The 26503-nt window shown below is 29.5% G+C and overlaps 3 protein-coding genes across 3 annotated transcripts; 2 read left to right on the top strand and 1 right to left on the bottom strand.

The window, feature by feature from the left end:
- Positions 1-1296: 1296 nt before the first annotated feature.
- LOC105628488 (pathogenesis-related protein PR-1) lies at positions 1297-2257 on the top strand. Its single transcript, XM_012209903.4, has one exon. It carries the CDS (start codon positions 1461-1463, stop codon positions 1974-1976), a length of 516 nt encoding a protein of 171 aa, XP_012065293.1. The 5' UTR covers positions 1297-1460; the 3' UTR covers positions 1977-2257.
- Positions 2258-4914: 2657 nt separating this feature from the next.
- LOC105628487 (pathogenesis-related protein PR-1) lies at positions 4915-5813 on the bottom strand. Its single transcript, XM_012209902.4, has one exon. It carries the CDS (start codon positions 5710-5712, stop codon positions 5122-5124), a length of 591 nt encoding a protein of 196 aa, XP_012065292.1. The 5' UTR covers positions 5713-5813; the 3' UTR covers positions 4915-5121.
- Positions 5814-15551: 9738 nt separating this feature from the next.
- On the top strand, positions 15552-25663 carry LOC105628486 (alpha/beta-Hydrolases superfamily protein). Its single transcript, XM_012209901.3, has 10 exons — positions 15552-16184; positions 20255-20322; positions 20806-20876; positions 21043-21318; positions 21772-21935; positions 22031-22086; positions 22173-22225; positions 22373-22493; positions 23882-23979; positions 25463-25663. Exons 1-10 carry the CDS (start codon positions 15859-15861, stop codon positions 25532-25534), a joined length of 1305 nt encoding a protein of 434 aa, XP_012065291.1. The 5' UTR covers positions 15552-15858; the 3' UTR covers positions 25535-25663.
- The last annotated feature ends 840 nt before the right edge of the window (positions 25664-26503 follow it).

A 26503-nucleotide genomic window follows, 5' to 3' on the forward strand; every position in this document is an offset into this window, starting at 1 on the left:
AAGTTACAGAGGCTAGATACTGCCGCAACCGCTGCTTATTAAATATAAGGGATATCTTATAATAAAAAAGTTATAATACTGTACGTATATTTTTGTTGGAAAAGAATCCGAATTTTCTAATAATTATGGTTTAGTTAGTTTTTTAGAAATGAAAAGTCTTGAGATTAAATACTCTAAATTATAAATTTTTTGTCAATTTTGATGAATTAAGAAAAGAATTATCACTTATTATGCAGCTTGTTGTATTATTTTAAAACATTGGATTTCCTAATAAATAAAAAAAAATCTAAATTTTCATTAATCAACATAATTATTTTATTTTTTTTATTTTTATTACAGCTGCCAATGGTATAACCACAAACAAATCTCATTATACATATATACTTCAAATATATTTCTATAATACATAAAATATAATTATCTAATTACTTAATTAATAATTAAATAATCGAATATTTAATTCATGTTAAACAATTTATGAGATTCTAAATCCTACTAATTTTCTCTTCAAAAATTTTTATGTATAAAAAACTATTAACATGTAAACAAAATAACCTGCAAAATATGGAAAAAAATTGTATATTTTATATATATTGGTTCTTCCACAAGGTAGGGTATGCGCTGAATTTTGAACAATTTGTATTCATATTTATTTCGAATTTTATTGTTCATATTCGTCTCAAATCATTTTAATATCTGTTTAAATATTTATATCTGAATCCATTTAGAATTTTTCTATCAATACATATTTTAACTGTTTAAAAGAGTCCTTGAATGAACTAACAATATTTTGATTGAAATGATAAATCAACTGAATCTCAGTAAGATTGAGAATACAAATTTGATCGAAGTAGCACACTTCACCCGGACAGCCAAAAACCTCTTCACTCTGTGACCCTTTTCATTTCCAATTGATACACCCAGGATTATATAATTTAATATGTGGTAGAAGCTCCCACCTCAATAATACTTGAGTTGTCTTAAAAGATTGTGAAATTGGAAATTGGAAATTTAAGGTCTACCAACACCTAAACTAATTATAAAATTGACTTACTACGCCACATAACCATATTAAATAATTATGGTAGAAAGAAAAGGTGATGATAATAGATTAATAAACTTGGGTTTTTTTTTTTTTTCAACACCTATATTTTTATGTCTTTATCTGTGTCCTTTCTTAAAAAATATAGGGTGGAACCATCAAATATAAAATTCAACAATAAGGTTTCCTTCAAAATATATAATAATGAAGTCATAGGAAAGTAGTTATAGTTATTGAAACCTTTGTCCCCCACAAAAACAATGTGGCAATCATAATCGAACATGGGTGCCACCCCATATATTTGACACTTTATACCCTCTTCTAATCCAACTACTCCTCAATTTCTCATAATTATAAATGTAAATTCTCCCTTCTGCAACTGCAATATCACCTTCTAACTTAAATTTTAACTCCAAAAATGGATACTTCTTCCTGTGCTACTCTCACCTTTATTTTCCTCCTCCTCATATCAAGAACCGCAGAATCCACCATTGTTAAGCAAAGAATTAGATATCTCAGCATTGCAAGCCAATTCTTAGCTCCGCAAAATGCTGCGCGCAGAGCACTGCGTATGCCACCATTAATGTGGGATACAAGGCTGGCGCGCTACGCGCAGTGGTATGCTAATCAAAGGCGGAAGGATTGTGACTTGAGGCACTCAAATGGGCCTTATGGGGAGAATATTTTTTGGGGGAGTGGCACCGGGTGGAGTCCAGCGGAGGCAGTCACTGCATGGGTAGCGGAGAGGAAATGGTATAACTATTGGTCTAATTCTTGTAATGGAGATCAAGAATGTGGACATTATACGCAAATTGTTTGGAGAAGAACAACGAGAGTTGGTTGTGCCAGAGTTAATTGTTTTGGTGGTAGAGGAGTTTTTATGACTTGCAATTATGATCCTCCTGGCAACTACATAGGAGAGAGGCCTTATTAATGAAATTTTGCAAGTTGTTCTTTTTTTCTTTTTTTAGAATATGATATTTTAATAATATATATATAGATTGTTCTGGTGAATTAATGTCGTGATGTGAGTTCTTCTTTTCTGTCGAAATCAGTTTCCCTGAAAGAAAAATAAAGAAGAAGAAAGAAGAAAACCTTATAAGCGGTGCGGTGCTGTGCTGCTGCTATTTCTAGTATATATCCAGTAAAGTAAGTATTTATGTCTATGGCTTTTCTTGATAGAAACTAATCTCCAAGTTGTAATCTTTTGCTTCATTTCTTTGCGAGGAAAAAACAAATTCATAGAAACATTGCAAAGTCCCTTTCGTATATGAATTTCATCTCTGTCTTTAATGGGATAAAATTCTTTAAACTGTATTTTTTACTAAAAACTGAAAAATGATTTTGGAAAAGCATTTCCATTGCAATGGTGGATCAGTTGATCACAGAAGTCCAAAGAGGGACCAACAGCAAGCTGGTTTTAGTTACTATACCTAACAGAAGCAGCAAAAGAAACTGGGCCAAGGCCATGTGCAGTACGAAAGAAAGAGATGTTGTTGCGGGCCAATAGCCAACGGAATCCACATACTTAGATTTAAATTATTTTTGTCTTAAAAGTTAATTCCACAATGCCAGTGGGGATGAAGTTAGCTCCTCATATAACAAGCTTAATTTCCAATATTATTATGCTTATCCCAAACTAGCAATCTTTTTGTTTTTTTTTTTTTTATTGCACATATATTTCTACCTTTTGGACTGGGATGGTATTTACTGAAGGAAAAAAAATTTACTTACACCTGATATACGGTATATATGTACCAAACTAATTACAAACAATATTTTGGTTCAAATAAGAGTATTTATAATCCAATACTAGAAAACTAAAATTATACTGACTATAGGCAACACTTTTCTTTTACAAAAACTTACCTACACCTGGTATATGAGTGCACCTATATACGAAATATCTATTTGGTTCAACAGTGTGTGTGTATATATATAATTTAAGGTGAATATATTATTTGTATTTTCAGGTAAATATATTATTTTCATTTGAATGTATTAAATAAATAAAAATACTAATTAAATTTTTAAAATAATATTTAAGAAAATTTTTTAAATAAGTATAAACAAAATTATCATAAAAATATTAATTTTTAAAAATTATTTTATTAAAAATTATTTATTATGAGATTAATAAAGTCCAAAATAATATAAATATAAATTAGTTACCAACTGACGTGAAAAAGCTCTTGGATGTAGCTTATAGAAACAACAATTGATTAGAATTTCTATCAGCTATCAGTTGCTGATTAAAAAGCTTATCAAACACCTACAACTAGGGGTGATCAAACTTTGGAACAAATCAAAAATCGAATCAAACCAAATTATTTTTTATTTTTGATTCGGTTGTTTGGTTTTCAATTTGAAAACTTCCATAATTTTAGTTTTCAGTTTTTGGATTAATTATTCCAAAATATTCATTTTCTGAGTAAAATTGAACTGTTTGACCCAATCGAAGCCTATCGAATCGAATCAACTAGTTTAATTGGTTTATGAAATTATTTCAATTTTTGTGATTTTGGTTTGAACCGAACCGCCCATTTGCACACTCCTAACTACAACTTAGGTGTTGGTATAAAACAACTATCAACTACATGAATCAGCTAAATCAAACGCACTCTAAATTAATCACAAACAATATTTTAGTTCAAATAAGAATATTTCTAAATTAAGAAAAAAAAAATAAAACAGTAACAATTTTTTTTAACTTTTTTTTATCACAAATAGTGTTTTGGTTCACACAAGGTTATTTCTAACCATATACTGAACAAAAAGATAAAAGCAGTAACAATTTTTTTTTTAACTTTTTTTTAACTTTTTTAACTCTTTTTAATAATTAGTCCAAATTTCGAACTTTTAGCCTTACATGTAAAATTAATAGCTAAAATTTCAACCATATAGTGAATATATCATGAAATAAATATTGAAATTTTGGTTATTTTTAAAAATTAATCGTTTGGAAATTATTTTTTATTTAAATAGTTAAGGATAAGCTTAAGATGGGTTTATATCTCCTTTTCTCTATGGAAAAGCTTGAACACCTGATAAAACTTGTCTACTCAGTATATTTATCTATCCATGTAAATTGACACTTAGAAAAATGTAACATTTTGATTTTTTTTTTTTTTTTTTCCTTTTCAGTGCATGTCACAAGCACTCTCCTTTAAAAAAATAATTTTATTAAATTTATTTGGAAGATCTATATATTATTATTGTTGTGGGGTCCATCCGATATATGGGACCCACATACATTTGAAAAAATAAAACACGTTTTTTTTAAGAAGAAATCAAAGTTAGCAGTGAAAGTTATTCAAAGGTTAGCAATACACGGCTCTCACATTACCTCTCTCGTATCCTCGCCTATAAATAGAGGCAGATGCACCTCTACACAACACACACAGAAGAAAGACGAATAAGAAAAAAATGTAGAGAGAGTGTGTATAGTTTTAGGAAGGGTTTTCTAAAACTAGGGAGAGAAAAATAGTGAGGAAATTATTATGGGGTGTTTTTGGGAAACACTTTGAGTGCCATTATTTTTTGTATTGCTCTTTTTGTATACCTACTATTTGTAATAATGGAAAAATTATTCGGAGTTTGTCCCGTGGACGTAGCCCTAAACAGTTGAGCCCTAAACAGTTGAGGGTGAACCACATAAATTTCTGTGTGTCTCATTTCTATTATTCCGCTGCGTTAATTTTCTCTTAATTATTTGAAAGGGTCCAACAAGTAGTATCAGAGCTGATGCCTAACAAGTGGTATCAGAGTTGATGTCTAACAATTATATTATTCGTTGTTAGAAAAAATCATTTACAAACAAACATGATAATTTAATACATTATACATTTTTAAATTTAATTTTCTGAAAATAATTAAATAAACTAATAATAATAATTTTAACAAGTGACACCTAACATTATAATATCTGCCTTACTAACTCTATATATATACATTAGGCAATTAATCTAAGTAATTAAGATACAAAAGTCACACTAATTACAATCCAAAACTATTTCTAACTTCCACTACCAAGACACAAACTACCTAATTAAACTTAATTATAGTATAAAATTAATTAATTAGTAGGGCCTTTCACCAATATAATTACCAGGAGGATCATAATTACAAGTCATAAACACATCTCCATCATCACAAACAACTCTAGCACAGCCAATTCTCCTAGTACTTTTCCAAACAATCTGTGTATAATGCCCACACATTTCTCCTTCAACACAACTATTTGTTTCGTAACTATAGTATTTTTCTTCACTAGCCCATGCACTAACAGCATCACGTGGTGTCCACGTGTTCCCACTGCCCCAATATATATTTTCTCCTAACTTGAAGTCCCCTTCTGGAAAAGAATGGACCAATTGGCAATCTGCTTTTCTTAGCCCAGCCCACCATCTTGCATATTTCTCTAGCTGAAAATCCCACATCAACGGTAGCTCCCATTTTGCTGCCCTAACTAAATTATGTGCAAATAAGAATTGTAATGACTCTCCAATGCAACCTAAGCATAGTTGCTTGGAGATTTTGTATATGGTCTCGTTATCCGGTCTCTTTTGCAGTGGTTCGGGTGGCGGAGATGAGGATTGGGAAGAGATTAAGTGGGTGTTGCTAGTGAAGGTGATGAAGAGGAGGAGAAAGAAGAGGAATGGTGGCTTCATAATTGTTTTTTGAGAGAGGAAGAGTGTAGTGTTGCTTGTGAGACAATTGGGTGGTTTTGTGGTGTGGTGGTTCTAAGTTTAGAGGACTTAATTCTCTTTTATGTGAATTTGAAGAAGACAAAACTTAAAAGGGTGGAATCACTGTGTTTTGTGCATTAAGGTTGAAAATTATTTTCTTGAAATGTACAAATTTTCTATATGCTAGTATCAAATAAATATATTTATTATTAAAAAAATATATTTAGTTTACTTTTGTTGGTGAAGTGGTAAGCGACCTCAATTTTTATAAGGTAAAAATACGAACTTTACTTTGCCGGAAGAATAAAAAATTTTATATTCTATAGTATAGGGATTACACTTAGTTATTATACCATAAAAATTAAATATAGTTTTTTATAATAAAAAGACATGAAATTTGTTTTCAAAATAATTTTAGTGATTTTAATTGCGGTACCAATTAGCAAATGAGAGAAAAGAAGGATTTTATTTTTTTGATAATTGAAATAAAAGATGGATATGTTTTTTTTTTTTATTTTATTTTATTAATTAATGTGGTGGACAGCGAGTGAGTGTTGCAACTTCATACGTTTTGTTTCAGTTTTTCTGTTTGTATCTAATTCTATTATTGAAGGTGTCTCGTGAGCTAGTTTTTTCTGTTACTCCCGTGATCTTTTGTTGTTCGTATTATTGGACATTGGTGTGACCCATAGAGGATTCTAGAACGGAAACGTGGCCATTGTGTAGGTAATTGGTCTTTTTTGAAAAAAAAAAAGTATTAGAACTCAAATATTAAAAAATAAAATAATCTTTTATAATATTATTTTAAAATAACAAAATTAAATGATAAATTAATTGTGCAATGTATTATAAAATTGTATATCATTGAAATTTACCGAAAAAATTGCAATACTAATATGTGTCTTCTCAAGTGTCTTTGAAAGTCTTTTACCAAGATAGATGTGTCAAAACAGGTTGACGTTTCGGGTTTGATTCAGTTTCATATAACACTCAACATAATTATGGTCAACACGAACACGACACTTTGTAATCCGCCTAATATCACGAGCAAGTTAAGTGAGTCAGATTGATTCGTATACGACCCATATAACCTGCCTGATACCATAAACAGGTTAAGTGATCGTGTTGATCTGTACGCAACTCAATCTAATTATGATATTTTTAAATTTAACTTATCTAACTCAAATTATATTTAAAAATAAATTTTCATACACAGATTATTCAAGATTTATAACTAAAATAAAAAAATTAATACATTAATAAAGTTTAAATAGGGTTTAGTTGGATATTTATATCTGACACTAAAATTACTTCTTTACCTTTATATAAATAGGTCACTCACCTAACTTGTATGTTGACTTGTGACACGACACGTTTATATTCGTGTCATGAATGGGTCACCCATTCATGACACGAATCTATTTAACCTCAACTTTAATCATTTTATTTCACGTGTTAAGTGAATCATGTTCTCATGTCATAACTCATTTTGACACCCTTACATCAAGGTATACAATAGCAAAAGCCATACATGGTATGACCTGCATTAAAAAATGCACATACACTATTAACGTATTTTTAAATGATGATAATAATTTTGAAAATTTAACTAATTATATTAAAATAAGAAATTAAGTATTTTTTTTATTTTATATTTATGATTTATTATAAATAATTATTTATTTATTTGAAATACCAATTTATTATATTTATATAGTGTAGTGTATTCTAAACGTGTGGATGTCCTATTTTTTAAAAAATTGTCATATTCTATACACATTGATCTAATATCATTTAAGCATGTGTATATCATTTATGAACTAATATATATTTATTAATAGTTAAATATTTATGCAAATATAGTAATACACACTGATGTTGACTTTTGGAATTTGCTTCTTCTCTCTTCTCCGTATTATTACTGACCATAATTTCTTTTTTTTTTTTCTTTTTTCAATTTATTAGAATAACAAAAGTAGAAGAACATTATATGAAGTAGATGTCATATTCATCACAGTAGCGTGTGGGACTAAATAACTGCGTATTATCTGATGGTTACCTATTAATGAATTAATTAACGATAAATAGAAGGTAATTTGTGATGTTTAATTAATTGCGTTCAAATTAAATACATAATGCAGGATTCAAGTTGATATATAATAGAATTAGGATGGACAGAAATAAAGAAAGCGAAATTGAATATTGATATGTGGATAAATTGAAATACTATTTAATTTTTTTTTAATATGAAAAGACACTTAATTTTTAATGCAGCGTGAAAAATTAAAAAGTTGATATATATCATTAAATTTAGCTTTGGATGCTAAAAATAACATATAAGAAGATTAATTATTATTTACCTACAAAATCAAGTATTAAAGTTCTGTATCTATCTGTCACCGGCAACTGCTGCTATTTCAAACTCGCATGTCATATTAATTGCAAGAAAAGAGGTTTTGGTAGTTAACATGATATTTTTATTGTTAAACTTCATAAATTTAAACATAAGTCCCGTAAGATAATGGAAGTCCAATTAATTAATTAATTAAAGGTTAATTTTGATGAGAGTCGAATTTCCATGCACTTAATACCTTTCATATTGGCTCCATTCAATAACCCTTTTTAAACTAAATTTTGGTATTTTGATGAGATTAAAATTTTTATTAATTAAATTGTTCAAAAATATAAATTTATAATAACACTATTTAGTGTCATTTAAAACGACGATAGTGTGTGAGACCAAGTAAATAATTGTTCTCCTTACAATTGTGATAAATAACTGCTCTCTTTACACTTGCAATTTGAGAAACTTACACTTTGCTCATTTAAGATAAACTACTATACTTTTTATATATTACTAGTGCTAGAACTCGCGCGATGCACAAAGTAATATTAAATAATATTTCATAACATCATTTAAAAATAGTAAAATTATATAATAAAATGATAAATTATATCTCATTTAAATATGCTGAAAAGTTGCAGTGCTAAGAAATGCTTTCTTAAGTATCATGTAAATCTTTTATAAGGTATGCAATAGCAAAATCATGCATAGTATGAGCTACATCGCATACACACCATTAATGTAATTTTTCAATAGTGATAATAATTTTGAGAATTTAACTAATTATATTGAAATAGGAAATTAAATATTTTTTATTTTATAATTTATTATAAATGATTATTTATTTATTTATTAATATATCACTTATTTAGTGTAGTGTGTCCTAAGCACGTGGATATCACGCTTTTTTAAAATTTATCATATCTTATACGTTTCCGTATCTTATGTACCATGTTTGTGCAACCTAACTCTTGGTACATGAGATTACTCCATACACTAAGCTAATCAACTAATATTTTTTTTTATTACCAATAAAAAATGAAGTGTTTTTTTTTTTTTTTTTTTGTGTCATTGAAACAAGAAATTAATTTTTTTATTTTACGTTTATAATTTATGAAATTAATTTTTTATTTTATGTTTATAATTTATTATAAATGATTGTTTATTTATTTAAAATATTAATGTATTACTTATTTAGTGTAGTGTGTCTTAAGCGTATGGATATTCTACCTTTTTTAAAAATTATTGTATCCCGTATATTCCCGTATTTTCGTGTCTCATGTTCATATAACTTAGCTCATTGTATATGAGACCACTCCATAAACCAAGCTAATCAACCAAAATTTTTTCTTGTTATCAATAAAAAATGAAGTGTTTTTTTTTTTAATTTGTTTTGGTGTCATTGAAATAAGAAATTAATTTTTTTACGTTTATGATTTATTATAAATGACTATTTATTTATTTGAAATATTAATGTATTAGTGTAGTGTGTCATAAGCGTGTAGATGTTTTGCTTTTTTAAAAATAAAAAATGAAGTGTTTTTAAGTATTTTTTATATTTATAATTTATTATAAATTATTGTTTATTTATTTAAAATATTAATGTATTATTTATCTAGTGTAAGCATCTATATGTCTTACTTTTTTTTTAAAATTATCATATTTCTTAAGTTTTCATATCTCGTATCCCGTGTTCGTGTTACTTAACTCTTGGTATATGAGACTATTCCATACATCAAGCTAATCAACCAATATTTTTTTTATTACCAATAAAAAAATTAATTTTTTTAAATTTATTTTTGTGTCGTTGAAATAAGAAATTAATTTTTTTACGTTTATGATTTATTATAAATGACTATTTATTTATTTGAAATATTAATGTATTAGTGTAGTGTGTCATAAGCGTGTAGATGTTTTGCTTTTTTAAAAATTATCGTACTCGTTCATTCCTATATCTTATGTCCCGTGTCCGTGCAACCTAGCTTCTGATATATGAGACTACTCAATACACCAAGCTAATCAACCAAAATTTTTTAAAAAAATTTATTTTTTATCATTGAAATAAGAAATTAAGTTTTTTTATTTTATGTTTATAATTTATTATAAATGATTGTTTATTTATTTGAAATATTAATGTATTACTTATTTAGTGTAGTGTGTCCTAAGCATATAGATGTTATACTTTTTATAATTATCGTATCCATACGTTCCTGTATCTCATGTCTCTTGTTCGTGCAACCTAGCTCGTGGTTTACGAGATTACTCCATATATTAAGCTAATCAACCAAGATTTTTTTTTTACAAATAAAAATGAAGTATTTTTTTTAATTTGTTTTTGTATCAATGAAATAAGAAATTAAGTATCTTTTTTTATTTATTTTATGTTTATGATGTATTATACATGACTGTTTATTTGTTTAAAATATTAATGTATTATTTATTTACATACTATGTCAAGCGTGTAGATGTTCAACCTTTTTAAAAAATTTTCGTATCCCGGTACGTTTCTGTAACACCCCATTTTTCATGTTATTAATTATAAGTTTATTTGAAGGAACCAAAGTATTTATGATGATAAAATGTCTTAAGTAAAGGATTTATGGTATAAAGAATTAAATTCTTTATGTTATTAATTACTAGTATATGTGCTATTTGTTTTGCTATAAATGGAAATGTATGTTGAATTTTAATGCATTTATGATTGTAAATAATTTTGTGAAATTTGTTTTTAAGTAAGTTGCCATCGCAACTTTGGTAAATATGTGAATTATGAGCACCACTGAGTTTTATACTCAGCGCGTCGATTTTTATCACGCGTAGGTTGAAGATCGTGGTTGCTACTTGAAGATTTGAAGAGTAATATCAAAGCAGAAGTGACTAATTTGGTAGTAGTCGAATAGATTTATATAATGAAGAATGATGGCATGTATAAGTGTTACATTTTCAGATATTATGTTATTTGAAATATAATTAAGTATGTAATTATAAAGTATTTTGATGTATATATTTGGAATGAAGAATAAGATTTATTAAATGATTGAATATGAAATATTTGAAGTCAGTTGATATGATTAATTCATTAAGACTTGATAGATATAATGAATGCAATTAATTGATGGATCTAAAATACTATTGAGGATTTATTCAATTATGAAAATATAAAAGTGTTGTTATGTTATAAAGATTATTTGGAGATGTTGGAAGTTTAGAGTTTAATTGGGAGTATTTTGTATTCACATGTTTGGCGAGCTCAGTTTTTAAAGGGATATTCTTACAATATTTCTGTAGGAATTTTCTCAATGTATATAAAAAAAAATGCAAGGAAAATGAAATGAAATTGCTATTATAAAAATAAAAAAAATTTACTCGCTAAACTCGTGAATACTCAATTACTTCTAATTCATAATTTTAGTTTTATGATTTATATGTTAAGTTAAGACGGTGTCTCCGGCACCGAATGTGGCATCCGCTGTCGGGTCTCTCGGGACTGGGTGGCGGGTGTTACAGTTTCTATATCTCGTGTCTCGTTTCCGTGCAACCTAACTCTTGGAATATGAAATTACTCTATACACCAAGCTAATCAACTAAGGTTCTTTTTATTACGAATAAAAAATGAAGTATTTTTTAATTTATTTTTATTTCACCGAAATAAGAAAATAAAGTTTTTTAATTTTATGTTTATAATTTATTATAAATGGTTGTTTATTTATTTGAAATATTAATATATTATTTATTTTGTGTAGTGTATCCTAAGCATGTGGATGTCCTACTTTTAAAAATTATTGTATCCATACGTTCCTATATCTCGTGTCATGTGTTTGTTTAACCTAACTCATAGTATATGAGACTAACTATACACCAAGCTAATCAACTAAGATTTTTTTATTACTAATAAAAATGAAGTATTTTTTTTAATTTATTTTTGTTTCACTTAAATTAGAAATTTAGTGTCTTTTTATTTTATGTTTATGATTTATTATAAATGATTATTTATTTATTTGAAATATTAATATATTACTTATTTAGAAGTAATATTTTTTATAGATATTATCTTGACAAAGTATTATTTGAAAATATAAAACAATTTATCTTCTTAGAATTCTTACAATTGTGTTAGAATTCTAACATCTGTCATTTTATAATCCAAAATACTGCCAAGTGACAAATTACGTTAGAATTCTAACATCCGTCATTCTATATCCAAAATAATGTCAAGTGGGAAATTGTGCTACTTACACTTGATATCCATATAACCCAGACTATCATGCTTTTATATTATATAGGTTTCTAATATTTGATTGTAAAAATAAATTATTTATTTCATTGAGGGGCTGTGTTTTTTCTTCTCTCTTTTTAAGAATAACACTTAATTTCTCTCTTAAATTAAGAGCGGTGTAATAATTAGTTTTTTTTAACTAACACTCAAACTTTGCACTATATGATTAATAAATAAATATTTTTTAAACCAAATATTTTATATAGTCAAATATTTTTTTAATTCTATAATTTTTTAAGCAAATATTTCATTTAATTATTCTTTAAATGAAAGAGAGGGTAGTGGGAGATCTCGAGTTCGAGTCCCCTCGACTATAAGTGTTTTCACCAATTTGGTCCAGGAAGAGTCACCTCATATTGTGTAGCCCACAGTGTTATATTGGCCCATTGAGCCTTCTAATGAATAAAAAAGAGAGGACCATTTCCGTAATATTTTAAAATTATGTCTATATTTTTACATAATTTTTCTTTTCAATTTTTAAATTTCAAATAATTTTATTGGTTAAAAGTATTAGACAACCTTTTTTTTGCCAAAAGATGGGATTTTTTTTTTGTTCATTTGGTATAGAGTTAGATTTGAGATAAATTAGTTTTTTTGTCATGATAAATTTTTTTTTTATAGAAAAAGGAAATATAATTTTCATCAAGACAATACAGCATGCAGATTTTTTGATCTTTCAATAATATACTTCTCAAAAATCAAATTTATATTCTCACATTTATAAAAAATTAAAGTCGCATACCAGGCCATAAGGTAAATTATATTCCATTGCTGTCAAGTTTTGTGGACAATAAAACTTTTTTTTTTCCTTTGATTTTATTTTATATTTATGAGTAAATTGAATCATGAAATCAATCAATAATGGTAGGACCTCTGCGTGTTACGCATTCACATCTAACCTGAGTGTAAAACAAATTATTTGAAGCATCCTGCCAATCATTAAAAAAAAAAAAAAAAAAAAAAAGGAATCCACATGTTTCGATTAATTTAAGTGTAACTAAAGTTAAAGATGGCTAAAATGCATATTTTTATCCCAGCAGTAAAAAGTTTTGTAGCGCCTCAATTTTTATAAGAGACCTGATGAATTTTGAGTTAACTATGCGTGCTTTGATTAAGGGGTAAGCAAACTTTGTAAAAAAAATGAAAACTGAACCAAATTAAATTATTTTCGATTTTTGGTTTAGTTATTCAGTTTTCAATTTTAACTTCGGTTTAAAATTTTTCATAATTTTGATTTTCGGTCTTTAGATCAGTTATTTCAAAATATTGATTTTCTGAGTAAAACCAAACCATTTGACCAACTAATGTCGACCGAACCGAACTGATTAGTTTAGTTCAGTTTTTGAATTTATTTTGGTTTCAAAAAAATCTATTTTTGGTTGTCAATTTTTATGGTTTGGTTCGGTTTAGAACCGAACCGTCCGTTTGCACATCCCTATTTGATTGGATTTCTCATGTCTTGTAAAAAACTTGGAAAGTAGGAGATTTCGAGTTTGAATCTTTTCTACCACAAAAGTTATGACCAATTTGATAAATGTTATTTAAAAGAAACAACTGTCTCTTACTGTGTATCTCACATGTTCTTTTGGTCTATCGAGACTCTATATAAAAAAAATAATGAAAATTTGATAATATCGCATATTTCTCCTTATTAGTAATATCAGCTTTTTGATTTTTATATAAAAAATATTCATTTGTGCCTACTTTAATTCTAAAAAAATAATTTTCATATTTAATAAATATTTAATTGATTTAAATGTATGCTAATGAATTTTTTTACATAAAAAATATGAGTGAATTTATGCATTTGGCCAAAGAAGTCGTTTACATAAAATAATCACACATTTTTTTATAAAAATAAATTATTTTTCAGAAATAATCAAGAGAAGTAAATAAACTTGAGGGGACATATATACAATCTTCCAAAGAAAAAAAGATTGGGAGGCAGTGCAACGTATTTTAAAAAGTATGATAAAATACCTTGGTGAAAAATATAATAATAGTCTATACAGTTATTATTATTGATCGTTTAGCAATCAAAGAAAATCGTGGAAGGAAGGAAAGATTTTTTTTTTCTTCTGAAGCGGAAATTAAACGATTTGAAACATAAAAACTATATTTTTAATTTTGGCAGCTTTGAATATATTCAAGGATAAATTTTAAAAACAAAGATAAGCATAGAATCTAATGCTCTAATTTATGTTATTCCATGGAAAGAAAAAAAAAACTTTTAAACGGATGTTATTGAATGTAATTTCATTTATATAATTTTTTTGTGTGTAAACCACCTGTATCTAGACCCTATCATCAGGGACCGCCTAATCTGGCTTAGGAATTTAGTCACGAATAAAGCTCTTCCCCCTCCGTGCAAATGTATTTAGTAGGGATTAAACCCGAAAGTATTTTTGATATGCCCAGATTACATTGTCAACAGAGTTATAACTCATAAATTTAATTTCATTTGTACAATTTAATTATAACATAAGCATTTATTTATTATTAAGAGTTATGTATTTGAGTATTTTATTACTACGTATCCATAAATATAAATCGTTTAAAGTTTTTACATAATAATTAAAAAAAAACCATTCACTCTTTTCATTATATACCACTTAGTATTGTGTATTTATCCAAAGTGGGATTACCCGTGCACTTCAATAACGTTCAAACTCGAGTGAACTTTTCTTTGCTTTCTTGATTGCATGCTGTTTTGGACATTGCAGTGAATGATCAGAGTTGAGTTTCAAATAAGAAAAAGCAAAAACCCCGCGCTTTGTCGCGGTACGGTTAATGGTTCCTTGCTCTTATCAATCATAAAGTATGAGGGAGGTCGGTCCATAAACACATATTACCGGGCCAGCCAGTTTTGTATCACCGATCCGATTCCATTTCACTGAACCGTTGGTCTTGGATCCATTTTAGTTCTGAAATGGTCCTGAAATGGTCAGTTTTGGATCCATTTTAGTTCCCACAGATTCCAACATTTTTTTTTCGAAAATAACAGAATTGTCCTTGGAATCGGTGGCAGGATCTGGTTTCAAAAATGGTTCCGATTTAAAATAGAATACTCTCAGACTGATTCAGGTCCAATTTCGAACCGGATCTTGGCCAGCCTAAAATAGACGGTTGGAGTGTAAAATATCCCCACCAAATTAAATTATTAAATCATTAAACTATATTATCCACTGATTTTAATAATTTTGCACTTTTGGAAAAATACTAAAATCTTGTACGACACCCCAACCTCTGCTTGTAACTGCCGGTGCTCTTCTTCTTGGCGCCTTCGAATCTATACTGTTATTTGCTCTTTTTCAGTACAAATATACACTTTTCTGCTTTTTTTTCGCATTCCTTCCTTTTTGAAGATTTTCATTTCCCACGTTTTTATTTCCCTTTCATCATTTCTCACATTCGAGAATTCAATTCCAGTACACTAATTTCCCTTCCTTTTCAAGCTTCTGGTTTAAGTTGCAGTAATCTTTGATCACTAGATGATTCTCTGCCCCATATGATAGCCGCTACTTTCCTGATCCAATCCCCGGAGCAAATCGCCGTTTTGAACTTCAGTCCTCGCTCTTCCCGTGGGTTTTTCTGTTCTATTCCTTTAGGATTTGGATCAAAATTGAGTTTTGGAACCGGTAGTTGTTTGTTTTCGGCGGCGGGTCTGGGGAAGCATAGACGGAGGATGGGTGGCGGTTGCTTCAAGGGGGGTAATGGGAGAGGACTTAAGATTGAGGTCGATGCTGGTGGCGAGACTGTTTTTGATGCGGCGGCTGCGAAGGCGATGGTTTCTCCAGATCATCTCGTTATCATGGTCAATGGAATCGTAGGGAGGTAAAATTTTTCTTTGGACTTTGAATTAGTAGATACACTCATTATGCACTTGCAGAATCAATGGACTTTGAATTTTTTTTTTTTTTTTTCTTTCTCTCTCCAAATGGCTAGTCAAAAATGGCATGCGTGAAGTGTGCTGTTTCATTTGGGAAGATTAGTTTCTCTGGCCTTATTCAATTTTGTGATGAATTATTGAATTTTATTTTTATCATTTGATTTCTGGAAATTTTAGCTTAAGTTCTTGTTGGATGCGATATTACAGATGGGCATTGGAGTTGCTTACGTAGATGCCAGCTTAACAGATAAATTGAGTGCAAATTGATGGTATTTGCAATAAATTATAGGTGATAATGAGATTAATGTATGAATAAATAGTCATTTGAAATGAAGGTATATTTGAATTTGACTTTCAAGTGTAGAATCAATATGGTGCAAATTCAAACACAATTAGCTATTTATCATGGATCCTTAGAGGAATAAATATTTTGTGGTGCTATGATATGGATGATAAAAGAAGACCATATTTCATTCTTTAGCTGATATGGAATTTTAATACATTTGTCACACTGGTTTGCCAAAAATTTTTTGTTGACATTGACTTGGGCAACTCCAATTATCGTATAAGGTAAGAAAGTTCAGGTAGAAAGACATAAAAGGATTAAAAATTCAATTGATAAACGTTAAAAGTTTGAGGACTTGATTATAATTCTGGGTTGCAAAAGGATGAAGAACAAACTGCTTGGTTAGCATTAGTGATCAAACTTCTGTTGGCATGTTAGCGGGAGCTGGTGTTCAGTGTATTATGAGTTTTTTGTTTAATCTCCTCATATCCCTTGCAGTTTGGTGGCATCCTACTTGACAGGTTCACTAACTAAAAAAGAAAAGTAGATAATGATCACTGCTGACTAAGTAAGTAATTTGTATAGCGGGTCAACAGAATATGATATTCGATCCACTATTTGCTTTTGAGTTTTAGTGCAATGGACGACTTTTATTGTGACAAGTCAGCATGTTCCTTATGCTATGGACGAAATGAATGCATATATCATCATCCTGTTATGGTGACAAGAATTTAATAAATTGCAATATTTTCTGATATGGAATTTTCTAAGTTTCCTAACTCATTAATTGCTTGCTGAACACAGATATTTTTAAAAATGGCAATAATAGATCTATTTCTAGGTGGAGAGTTATGAGAAATTAGTGTATCAGGTCACAATTTGATATCCGTTTCCTATTTTTTTCAACTGAAAAAAGAAAATTATTATAGAAGTGGAGTACATTATTTAAACATATTCGAAATCAAGGAAAGCTCCTGTAAAAACTGTAATCCCTCGGTTTCATTAAAAGTAGCACATTTTAAATTGTAGAAAAATTAAGGAAATCATTGAACCACCTCAACTAGAGGGAAAAAATTTATAATTGACTAAATTACCCTTTTATCAGTTTTCTAAATAATTAATGCTTACTTGATGGAGATGCCAATAGACAAAAGGTAAGGTTGGAAGAAAACTAATTAATACTTGATTTTCTGAACTGATAGATAAAAAGGAAGAAAAAAAATTGAAATTGTGCCACTTTTAGTGGAACGGCGAGAGTAAAATAAAATTGTATCATTCATTGCAAACTAACAACAAAATGGGAGCAGAAGCTCATAGTGATGGTAATAGATTAAAATGGATAAGAAATTTTCTTTTTTTCTAGAGTACCCAATCTATTGTTTACATAGCCTATGCAAGAAGTTTCAAGTGCTCTAACATCTAGATAGGCAAAATGAGATATCTTACTGTTGTGGAAAAATAACTCAAAATTCCTAATGTGGCTTGGGTGACTTCCTTGTGAGTGAAGGAATATTTCTCCTCAACAGATGGAGAGAGAAGGCTAACTTTATAAATGGAGGTATTAGAGGAGAGGTTCGTAAGCTGTATCTATAGAATGAGTGGCTCGAGTCCAAGAAGAAAGGGTTTTGCCCAAACTAGGGGTTTTTGCCCATTGTGAAGTTTCTTATGTGCAAAGTAGTTGAAGAGTTTTATATTAGTGAAGTTGAGTTGTTACCTATTTTCGAAAGATAATGGAAAATATACTTTTATGGCCTTTAGTATTCTTGGTCGGTGTCATTAGCTGTTCAGGGATACGGCATGCCATATATATTCTGGAATACTGCTATATGATGTATGTACATCCTCCGGATGTGATTATGAATTTTTGGCGCCCGATATTAAGTTGAGCTGACGAGCTTCTATGATTATGTTGAGGCTTTTGAGTCGGTCTCCGGATCATATGATTATGTTATAAGCTTATGTTTCTTTGTCTGCTATGTGATCCTTCTAAGTATGCTTAAAGCCGAAAATTAATAATATTTTATAAGTTAAGAAAAAATAATAAAATATTTCCTGAATTGTAATATATACTTAAATTATATTAATTGCTATGTATTTGAGATTTAATAATTTGATAGGTAAATCCTCACTAATAACCAAATACTGTTGATCCTTCGATTTAAGTTAGAATTGATATTGTATTTTTTTGTGGTATCAGTATTCGTTATTCAATATAAGGCTGTGCGTGATGGCAGTAATTAAGAATCTTTTGGTTTGTATGTGTGAAGGTAATAGATATTCTGGGACAAAAGTATTTAGGTTTGATTACTTTTGAAGAGGGAAATATTTGATGCTTAGTAGAATAGACATTATACATGAGGAATATCATGGTGGCATAATTAATAGCTGAAAGAATGTCTGATTAAGGAGAGAAGGCTAGCCTTCACTTTAAGGCTCAAGTTCTATAATGGCAAGATTTTGGTGGCTTTGGTCCTTACTAGGAGCCTTTTTGTACTCTTTCAGTTTTCACATCACTTTAGTCTATGTACTCTTTTTTGCTTCTTAACTCTTTTATTATTATTATTATTATTATTATTGTATTACAAATTTACAATCATTTAAGAAAGTTAAGTTACTTGCATGTTAGCAAAGCATGAGTATTTAAATTACTTTGTCGAGTTCCTGTAACATCAAATTAATGTCTGTTATATTTTCTTCTTAGGCTTTACTTAAATTGTATTTGTTTCATTAGATATTGAAGGTTTCATGGGTTCTTTGATTTTGATTCTCTAATTTGAGCTCAATTCATATCAATCCAGCATTTCCTACTTTTGATCTTTTGTTGCAATGTTTGATAGCATGTTTCTTGAATGCATGATGCAGGACACAACTCTCTCTTTTTAATATTCAGTTCTTTTACTTATACATCAATGTTGATTGACGAGCATTATTTAGTTAATCTTACTTTTATTTTACTATTAGCTTCTTATATTTTGATCTTACTTCCTTCAGATGGTAAGAAATTGCTTACTTTTGCTTACTTAAAGGGCTCTTACGAATGTGCCTAGAATTTGACTGTTAATTTAAATGGAGGGATTAGATTAGTAATTGTAATCAGGGGTTTGGATTTAATGCGTGATGCTATCCTTCCTTATATAGTCTTTGAAGACAATTTTATAGGCTGCCATCTTATTAATAATAAGTTGTTTGCATTTTTCTCTAAACCCTAATTATTTACTTATGATCTAGCTTGAATTTACTTTCCCTTAGAGTGCTGTCAGCAATACTTAACCCCCTCCAGTCAACCCCAAGGGCTAAAACTGATCCACATAAAATAGTCTTAACAACTCGTTATGTTGCCAAACAAATTCCAGAGCATTGTGATGGAACTTTGTTTGCATTGTCAAGTTTGCTTTTTTTCTTTATGGTATTTGCACATGTTTTTACATATAACAAGAAGGGCCCTATAAGTAACCAACAATTTATAAGCTTAAAGCATTTTTCAACAGATACAAACACTGCGAGATTTTCTAGACTCTAGGCATTGATATACATATACTATCCTGTAAGTTCATTTTCAAAGTAAATGTAGATGTCTTATTGTTTATATTCTTATTTTGTATTGTTGCTCTCACTAGTCATTAGCTTCAAATTCAATTTCTATAGTGTCTCTGCATATAAGGAGTTTGATTTGTACCTTGCATGATAATCAACTGTGTGGAAAAACTAAAGTTGAAATATTGTGCGCAGTTCTTCGGATTGGAAGTATGCTGCAGAGCAATTTGTGAAGAAACTTCCCGATAGAGTAATTGTACACTGTAAGTGCTTGTAACTTGTCCGACCTCTTCCTTGTGCTTGAAGATTCTTGATAATCTAATGGAATGACATATAGCTATCTCATTTCATCATTTTATATGGTAATCGCAATCTGGTTATCATGAACTTTTCCTTTGGATTGACAATCTTTATATGGTTGGTTGGAATCTCAATTGAATAGGATATCACTGTTCAAGCAAGATGGATTATAGGGAACAAAAATTGCAATGTCCAAGTTGGTAAAAGTTAACCAAAAATTTGGATGGAGTCAGAATTGGCATTGTCATAGTGCTGAGCTGTTAACTGTTCATTTTGCAGCACAATGGAGAAACTGCTTGTCATTATTTATACTTTTTGAATTGTGATATTTACTGCATCAGTGTGTGTTAATATCCCTCGAAGACCTCTTTGATTTTCATTTTTGGATGTGGGAAGTTTGATATGTCCTATCGTCTTTATCTGGTTTTTTAATATTTTGCAAGCAGGCAGTGAATGCAACTATTCGAAGCTGACATTTGATGGTGTTGATTTGATGGGGGAAAGGCTAGCTAAAGAGGTATGTTTGGCGATCATACTCAAGTCCTTGCAATCCTAGGCATTCCTTGTTTTATTGAGCTCTATCTGCCTAGCTTATCTGCATCTTTTATTTAATAATCTCTAATTTCACAGTCCCTTAGTAACCATTTCTTATGAATATGAGTTCTTTATAATATCTTCTGTAGGTATTGGCTGTTGTCAAACATAAGCCTGATGTGCGTAAGATCTCCTTCGTGGCTCACTCATTAGGCGGCCTTGTTGCAAGGTATGCTATTGCGAAGCTGTATGAAGATTTTCCAAAATTGGGACTCCCAGGTCTTTCTGAGAATTCCATAGATGAAGAACATACGAATTCAATGCAATGCTCTGACCAGCCTTCCGAAGCCAGAATTGCTGGATTGGAACCCATGAACTTCATAACATTTGCAACACCACATCTTGGTTCAAGAGGAAACAAACAGGTTAAGTGATCTACATATCTGCATGTTATGGATTGATTATGAAGATTGCATCTACGCCTTTTTTTTAGTATTGTCCATGTTCCTTGCTCTTAGAACTTTCTCATTTACTTTTCATTTTTCTATAAAGTTAAGACATTAAGGAAAAAGTATTAACTGGTAGTTCTTATGCACAATGAGATACTCATTGTTTAAGGAACTTTGCCTGGCGAGGTTGCTACAACCCCTAATTTTGTTGTTGAAGGAAGTTTAGCAATCTCGATACTATATTGTTACACTAAGACTGAAATATTTTCAGGTCACACATTTGAAAGGAACTTGTTGAAGTTCCAATGATCCATTATGGTTAACAGTGTTTTTAAACAAGCTGTCTAAAGACACTAGTTTTTTTCCCTTACTATTCTGATTATTTTGTTTATATTGAATTACAAGTATATTTCACATTTGATTCTACAGCTCCCATTTCTTTGTGGTCTCTCTTTTCTTGAGAGAAGAGCATCTCAGACTGCTCATTTAATTGTTGGGAGGACAGGGAAGCATCTCTTTCTCACTGATAATGATGATGGGAAACCTCCTCTTCTCCTTCAAATGGTCAATGACTCTGGTGACCTAAAATTCATGTTAGTATAATTTATCTGCAATACTGTCTTCAATTGCTCAAACATCGCATTTATAATTAATTAAAGTTTTGTAACGGCATTGATGACCTATGTAGATCAGCTTTGCGTGCATTTAAGCGACGTGTGGCATATGCAAATGCGAATTTTGATCGTATCCTTTTTCTCTATTAAAGATACTCTTTGGATGAATATTATCTCTGCCATTTATGTGTGTGTTTATCTTCACTTATGTTAAAGATATGGTTGGGTGGAGGACTTCATCAATTAGGCGTCAGCATGAACTTCCAAAGGTTATTATTATCATTATATTATTATTATTATTATTATTATTATTATTATTATTATATCTAGTCATTATCTTTTTGCTTCATCTCTATTTGGAGAAAGATTTTTCTATTTCACTTTTTACTGAAGCACTAACTCAGAATTTTCTGCAGCCCAACTTTCTCGTGACAGATAAAAAATATCCACATATTGTGTTTGTTGAGCAAGAAATCACAGACGATGGCTGCAGTAAATCATCTACTGTCATCACAGACCAAACAACTGATTTGGAAGGTTTGTCAGTCTTCTTTCTTTCAAATATCTCACATTTTTGGCAAATGGTAGAATCATTTCAATCAGATTCAAAATCAAGCTTTTAGTCTCCGGTTCTATATGTTTTTGCTTTTAATAGCACATGCAAAAACCTGTCCTGTTGAAACTTGTGGTTGAGTTTGAGATGTAAACATCTTGAGCGAATTGGTCATTTTACTATATCAAGTTGAGGGGTAGTTGAAATTTGAGATTACAGTTTTTTTTTTTTAAAGGGAAAATAATCAAGAAAAGAGGATGAGTGAGAATTACAGAATGGGGATTAAAATTCCTCCTTGAAGGAAGGAAGGAGAAATCCTATACTAATGTAGAGGCATTCTTGGTGCATATTTGACTAAAGAGATATATCTAGACTAACCATATGGCGTGCGCCACAAGGAAGCAAAAATTTTATCCGAAAACTAACAAAAAGACAATGATGCATTGTGAAAATAATTTTGCTAGTTTCCATCCAAACAAGTTCATAAGTGCCAATACCACACAAAAATAGCAAATCTCAATCTCCTTTCCTAAAACACTAAACTTAACCATTGAAAGTTCCTTCAATGTATGTATCAAAATCCATTGGTCATGAAAGTGTGTGCCATTTCTCTTGTGATTGATTTTCATGGTGTTTGCTTGAGAAAATGGAGCAAAGAGAAGTAGTGCATGCGATAAATTAAAATTATACTTGAGAGTTAACTCTTACTCCCAGTACCAATAAGTTCTAAGGTGCATGCCAATTTTTCATAAGAGTCCTAACTTATAGGCTCTTAAATTGCTACTTGACAACCCCCATAAATGTTAAAGCTTTTATATATTTTTCCCTCTTATCTCACTCAAAACAAGACCTAGTTAGGAAAGAGCAAAGATCTCCCAATGAAATTACAATGTTGATTTTGCCAAATTGTTGAAAGCAATATGGTTATTCCTCTTAAATGCACTGCAAATCCTCTGATATCATTCAGGACTAAGGTCAAGTGTCGCTTCTATAGACAGATTTGTGATTCAAGTGTTGATAAGAAGAATTATATTATAAATTCAGAAAGGTTGGAAAAATTCAGAAAAAAGGAAGGTCCTAAAAATGAAAGATAAATATTTATAAATATAGAATACAAATGACATTGAGGTCCCATAATTAATCCAGGCTATAACTTTTTTTTTTCTTTAAAAAATTATTTTTATCTTTCTTATTGCTTTTCCTAGAACTTTTTGTTGGCTGCATCTAGCGCTTTTCTTTGTGCTTGACCATTTTCGTGGCAATTTGTTTGATCTTCATATCTTTCTATGCAATCTTTTGACTTTTTTTTTTATTTGCTTTTTTCTCTATCATATTTTTGGTTTTCTATAAATATATTTGTTTCTATATGTAGAGGAGATGATAAAAGGTCTTACCCAAGTACCTTGGGAACGTGTAGATGTTAGCTTTTACAAAAGCAGACAACGATATGTTGCTCATAATACAATTCAGGCAAGTTCCATTGCTAAATTGTTTCCAATAACCTAGGTTCTTGTTGCAGTTGATCAATTTACTCATTCTGCCTTTTGTTTTGGCTGCCCATTTTTTTAGTCTCTGGATACCTCAATTTTTTTTCCCATCTTCATTATGATTGCTTGGGGATAAGTGAAAACAATCAACGAGGATTTGTTAAGCTATAGTTGAAGTTGACAGTAATTAAGATGAATTGTGAAACTCCTTTGGAAGTCAGTTGCTAGGTAATAGGCCTTGTAGTAGTTTCACTTACTACATGACTCGGCATAATTTTCAAAGGAACAGTCTAAAATAATTGTTTCAAATATCATGTACATGAAATATTCAGAAATAGGTAAAAGGAAACAATATACATTATGAGATAATCACCATATTAGTAGGCTTCGGTTCTGTTATGAACAGAAATCAGCTAAAAGCCTCTAAAAGAAATAAGAGGGAGAAAATTTACCAGCCTCATGCTTTGATTTGATAGGATAATAGTATGTGGGTTTCCATATGAGAATTAGATTAACAATTTGTTGAAGAAAACAGCATTATAGATTGAGCAGGGATATTTCTGTAATTTTGTATTTTTTGGGTGCTAATCTGTGAAACTTAATATCACCTTTAATTTGATATATCCTAATCAACAACTCAACGTACGAGTCAAATAAGTTGGGGTATTATAAATTTTATTACTCCTAGGCAATATAAGGGTCAAATAAAAGGGTTATCATTTTATGAACTTAATTAGCCAAAATTACTTGATGTCAACTGGGCTCAAATGGTTTCTGTTTGGAAGCTTCATTTTAGCAATATTTCTTTTCAATCTATTATAATTTTTTATATTTAAATTAGATTCAACTAAAAGGCTTCAGATGTACTGCTTTGACTGTCTAAATTGAAAATCATGGATAGATGACTTATTCACAATGCACTGTTTGATTGGTGAATGTATGCATGTAATTCATGGGTTATCAAGACTTTGGTCTTCCAAGGCCAAATGCATAAATATGCTCCATGTAATTCATAAAAAAAATATCTTACGGCACTTTAAACTTTACGAAGGATCTATTGTGCACTTAAAGTTATGCATTTTGATAATATTACACACCTTTCAGCACTAGCAACAATAATTTGGTATTTTTAATTTTTATATGTAAAATATTGATTTAATGTGTGGTTGTTCAACTCTTGGAACAATAATTAATTCTCATTTTCAATTGTTCAATAAATGTTTGACTGATCAAAGTTTACAAGTTGGGATGTTCAATAGAAAATTTTTGTAAGTTAAAAGTACTTAGTTAAGGGTATCACAATATTTTTTTTTATAAAGGATATATTTATGCATTTAGCGAATATTCCAGTAATCTAGATATCAAGCTTAGTGTTCTAGAAAATAATGGATACTTAATGCTTAATGTTTCCGTTCTTTTTTCTTTCTTCATTTTTGTCGTCTCTTACTGTTGCATTCATTATTCAGGTGAAGACATACTGGTTAAATTCTGATGGTGCTGATGTGGTTTTCCATATGATAGATAATTTCCTTCTCTAGTTGGTCTCTCCCAGTTGGTGATGTGATAGTGAGATTGTTTGCTTCTGTTTTTTGTGTATCATATAAATTTCATATATATCTAAACATTTTTTTTTTGGTGCAAATGAAGAGATGTTTTTTTGGTGCAAATGAAGAGATGTTTGGTTTACTGTGGCATTCTTGCAGTATTTACCTCGATAGTTGTTTCATTTGCTTCATGTATAATGACATTTCTTTCAAAGAGGTTTTAATCCCAGATTTTTTCTGATAATTTCTTAAAGAATGAGGCTATAATGGCTTAAGCCCCTAATTTTGGTAGCGGGAAGGTCTTCAAATGCCATTTTTACAAAAGAAAAATCTTATAGTCCCTCACCATTTAATTCGACGTATTAGATACTTCAATTTATAAAATTATACTTTTTAAATACTTCAATCTATAAAAAATTTCTATTGAACGTTTCAACTTATAAGATTTGATTGATGAAACATTATTAAGCCTTTGTTTGTTTCTATAAAATATTTTGCTGAAAAATATTTTTCATGAAAATATTTTTTAAATGACTTATTTTCTGTTATTTGGTTGTAATATTGAAAATTAATTGAAAATATTAAAGTCTTTATCTCATAAGTCTATAAAAAAATATTAATAATAATAGAAATTTTATAATTTAAAATTTTATTATTAAATGTGAAAATGATGCAAAAAAAAAATTATATAAATTATGAAAGCTGCTGGTGGTCGGTGGTGGTAGCCAAAGGTAAATGGTGACTAGTGGTAGTGACATGATAATTAATAAATTAAAAAATATAGATTTATAAAATTTGTCAATATCCGGAAAATGTCTTACTTTCTGAAAATGGAAAGTTGTTTTTCTTAAAAAATAACTTAATTTTTTTTATCAGGAAAATATTTTCCGTTCACTTATTTTTCTGAACGCCTTAAATAACGGAAAATTGTGAAAAATATTTTACTGCAAATTATTTTACATA

The sequence above is a fragment of the Jatropha curcas genome, chromosome 8 (assembly GCF_041381405.1).
Source record: "Jatropha curcas cultivar XTBG-Jc1 chromosome 8, XTBG_Jcur_1.0, whole genome shotgun sequence".
Taxonomy (NCBI): domain Eukaryota; kingdom Viridiplantae; phylum Streptophyta; class Magnoliopsida; order Malpighiales; family Euphorbiaceae; genus Jatropha; species Jatropha curcas.

What these genes read in the sequence shown, in the direction of transcription:
- LOC105628488 (XM_012209903.4), top strand. Translation starts at nt 1,461, where the DNA reads ATGGATACTTCTTCCTGTGCTACTCTCACCTTTATTTTCCTCCTCCTC.
- LOC105628487 (XM_012209902.4), bottom strand. Translation starts at nt 5,712, where the DNA reads ATGAAGCCACCATTCCTCTTCTTTCTCCTCCTCTTCATCACCTTCACT.
- LOC105628486 (XM_012209901.3), top strand. Translation starts at nt 15,859, where the DNA reads ATGATAGCCGCTACTTTCCTGATCCAATCCCCGGAGCAAATCGCCGTT. An exon ending in CGATAGAGTAATTGTACACT is followed by an intron (nt 20,323 to 20,805) that starts GTAAGTGCTTGT and finishes TTTTGCAAGCAG; the next exon opens with GCAGTGAATGCAACTATTCG. An exon ending in TTGCTCATAATACAATTCAG is followed by an intron (nt 23,980 to 25,462) that starts GCAAGTTCCATT and finishes TTCATTATTCAG; the next exon opens with GTGAAGACATACTGGTTAAA.